At 46.7% G+C, this 2500-nt stretch overlaps 1 protein-coding gene and 1 pseudogene across 2 annotated transcripts in view; both read left to right on the top strand.

Moving 5' to 3' along the window:
* Positions 1–2500, top strand: part of LOC308380762 (E3 ubiquitin-protein ligase TRIM35-like) — a 392149-nt pseudogene that overhangs the window by 315418 nt on the left and 74231 nt on the right. The window lies entirely within an intron of this gene.
* The window catches only part of hoxa9b (homeobox A9b), a 3145-nt gene continuing 1485 nt past the window's right edge, over positions 841–2500 (top strand). The window contains exon 1 of the mRNA XM_080857887.1: positions 841–1514. Within this exon, the coding sequence (XP_080714013.1) occupies positions 920–1514 (595 nt within the window). The 5' untranslated portion in view covers positions 841–919. The remainder of the gene's footprint in view (positions 1515–2500) is intronic.

Raw genomic sequence — 2500 nt, 5'->3', positions numbered from 1 at the left:
ACTTTTATATAACATTGCTGGAGTGAGCATTCAACCCTTTCTCAATTAAAGATGTTCACAATCTTGTTAAGTCAGGCGTATTACAGCTGCCAGATTTTAGTTCGGAAATGTATAGAGAATTTAGATGTTTTTAACCCGCTCTAATTTCTGATTAATTGGAAATACGAGTCCCCTTCCTGCATTGTAACTCAACCTAAAATGTAACGACTCTCTGGTATAATGTGCAGGGCGCAGGCGTATCACATTTACACAGGGCTGTTAATATTCCTTCAATAGTCCGCTTAAATTCATAGCCATTTATATTACACAGTGGCATGAACACAAGCCTACCCTCTTCCTATAGCTGTTTGTCTATTCGTTTTCTCTTTATAAACGCGAACTGAAGGGGAAAGCAGACATTATGTTAAACATCATGTTATTTAAGAATATTATGAATTTGTGGGTTGCTATTTCAAAGCGCCCGCCAATCACTCCCTCACGCGAGGAGGCCTAATAACAATGTATAGGATACTTATTACATGTCCGCGCGCTTTTAACAACACCTCAGCCGCCACGCGCCGCGTTTAAGATCCAGCAATCAAAATGACGTTGACGTCTGATTACATAAACCTAACAGTATGTATAAAACGACATCCTCCGTCATAAAAGCATATGGCTTTGCTATTAAAGGATGACTTGTAAAATGGTGGCCATTTGCAATGGTGCACCGAACCTCCACTGCTGCGCATTGTTCTGCCTCGCGGTCACGTGACGGCGCGGTCCAATCCCACGCCGTATCTGGTTCAACTTATTAGAGGTCCGTAGTTCACCGTGAAGTCGAGGAGTTACTTGATTTCTGCGGATTCCGTCTTTGTGTGCGTTTTACGGTGGGTGTGTTACGTCCGCTCGCGCTCGCGGTGGATTTTTTAGATGTTTTGTAATGTCGACGTTAGGGGCACTGAGTTACTACGCGGACACGCACATTACGCACGAGACTGATGACCATTTGGCGTCCAGATACTCCTCGGGAGCTGCGCTGCACCAGACGAGAGAGCTCGCGCTTCCCGAGTACGGCGACCAGGACCCGTGCCCCTTTCAGACCAAATCCGCTCTTTTCGGGGCACCGTGGAGTCCCGTGCATGATGCGGCAATCCGTGCCTCCTCGAGCGCGTATCACCCGTATGCGCACCAGCCATGCCCACCGGGGGAGAACGACGGGATGGCTCCTCTGCGCGCCTGGAGTCTGGAGCCGGTGTCCGCGCCGCTGACATACACCGGATTAGCCACGAATGTGCATCACGAGATTAAACCGGAACCTCTGTCGGGCGGCAACGGCTGCACCACTCTGGTGGCCCCGACGCTGGTCGCCGACATCGACGAGGACAGCTGTGTGCCGGCGGAGAAGGAGACGCCGCGAGGCGAGGCCGGGTTCCCTCGCAGCACCGGGAGCAGCACCGGGAGCACCGGGTTCCCTCGCGGCGGCACCGAGGAGAAAAGTCCGAGGGCAAACAAAAAGAACGCAAACATCGACCCACGTGAGTCATGCACGAGCACGCATCCGCATCTGAGGGATTCTAAAGCGATGACGCACTGAGATGAACATATTATATACATTTATATTATAAACATTTATATTATATACATTTACATTATATACATTTACATACACCACCAGTATCAGCCTACAGCCATGCATGGTTCCAGCTATAGGCCGGAGATGTATTCTGTAATCTGTCCTAATGAAATGGAGAGAGAGAGAGAGAGAGAGAGAGAGAGAGAGAGAGAGAGAGAGAGAGAGAGAAGGCCAGGAGGAGTGCAGAGGGATTGTTTATGCCATTCAGAGCCCAAAGCAGCGGTGTCATGCTGCGCAAGGCTTCACTGGACGAGTGTAATGTTTATGATATAAATACTAAGCAGCCTAACTAGGCAGCCTAACACAGTTGTCTTCACTGGACGAGTGTAATGTTTAGGATATAAATACTAAGAAGCCTAACTCATAGCCTTAGACCCAGTAGTCCTCACTGGACGAGTGTAATATGAATTATATAAATACTAGGCAGCCTAACTGAAAGCCTCAGACCCAGTAGTCTTCACTGGACGAGTGTAATGTGAATTATATAAATACTTAGCAGCCTAACTCAAAGCCTTAGAGTAGTCTTCACTGGACGTGTGTTATGTTTATGATATCAATACTAGGCAGCCTAACCCATAGCCTTAGACCCAGTAGTCTTCACTGGACGTGTGTAATGTTTATGATATCAATACTAGGCAGCCTAACTCATAGCCTTAGACCCAGTAGTCTTCACTGGACGTGTGTAATGTTTATGATATAAATACTACGCAGCTTAACTCAAAGCCTCAGACCCAGTAGTCTTCACCAGTCTATCTACTGCATATTCGATTTTAAACGTGCAGTTTAAGAACATTCCAGATAAATAACTGATGTATGATCCCCAGGTTGTCTTAAAATACAATTATTTATAAACACAAACACAAACAAGAATATTTTCATTCGGAAATA

The sequence above is a fragment of the Sprattus sprattus genome, assembly GCF_963457725.1.
Source record: "Sprattus sprattus genome assembly, chromosome: 19".
Taxonomy (NCBI): domain Eukaryota; kingdom Metazoa; phylum Chordata; class Actinopteri; order Clupeiformes; family Clupeidae; genus Sprattus; species Sprattus sprattus.
This window is presented reverse-complemented; position numbering and strand designations above follow the sequence as displayed.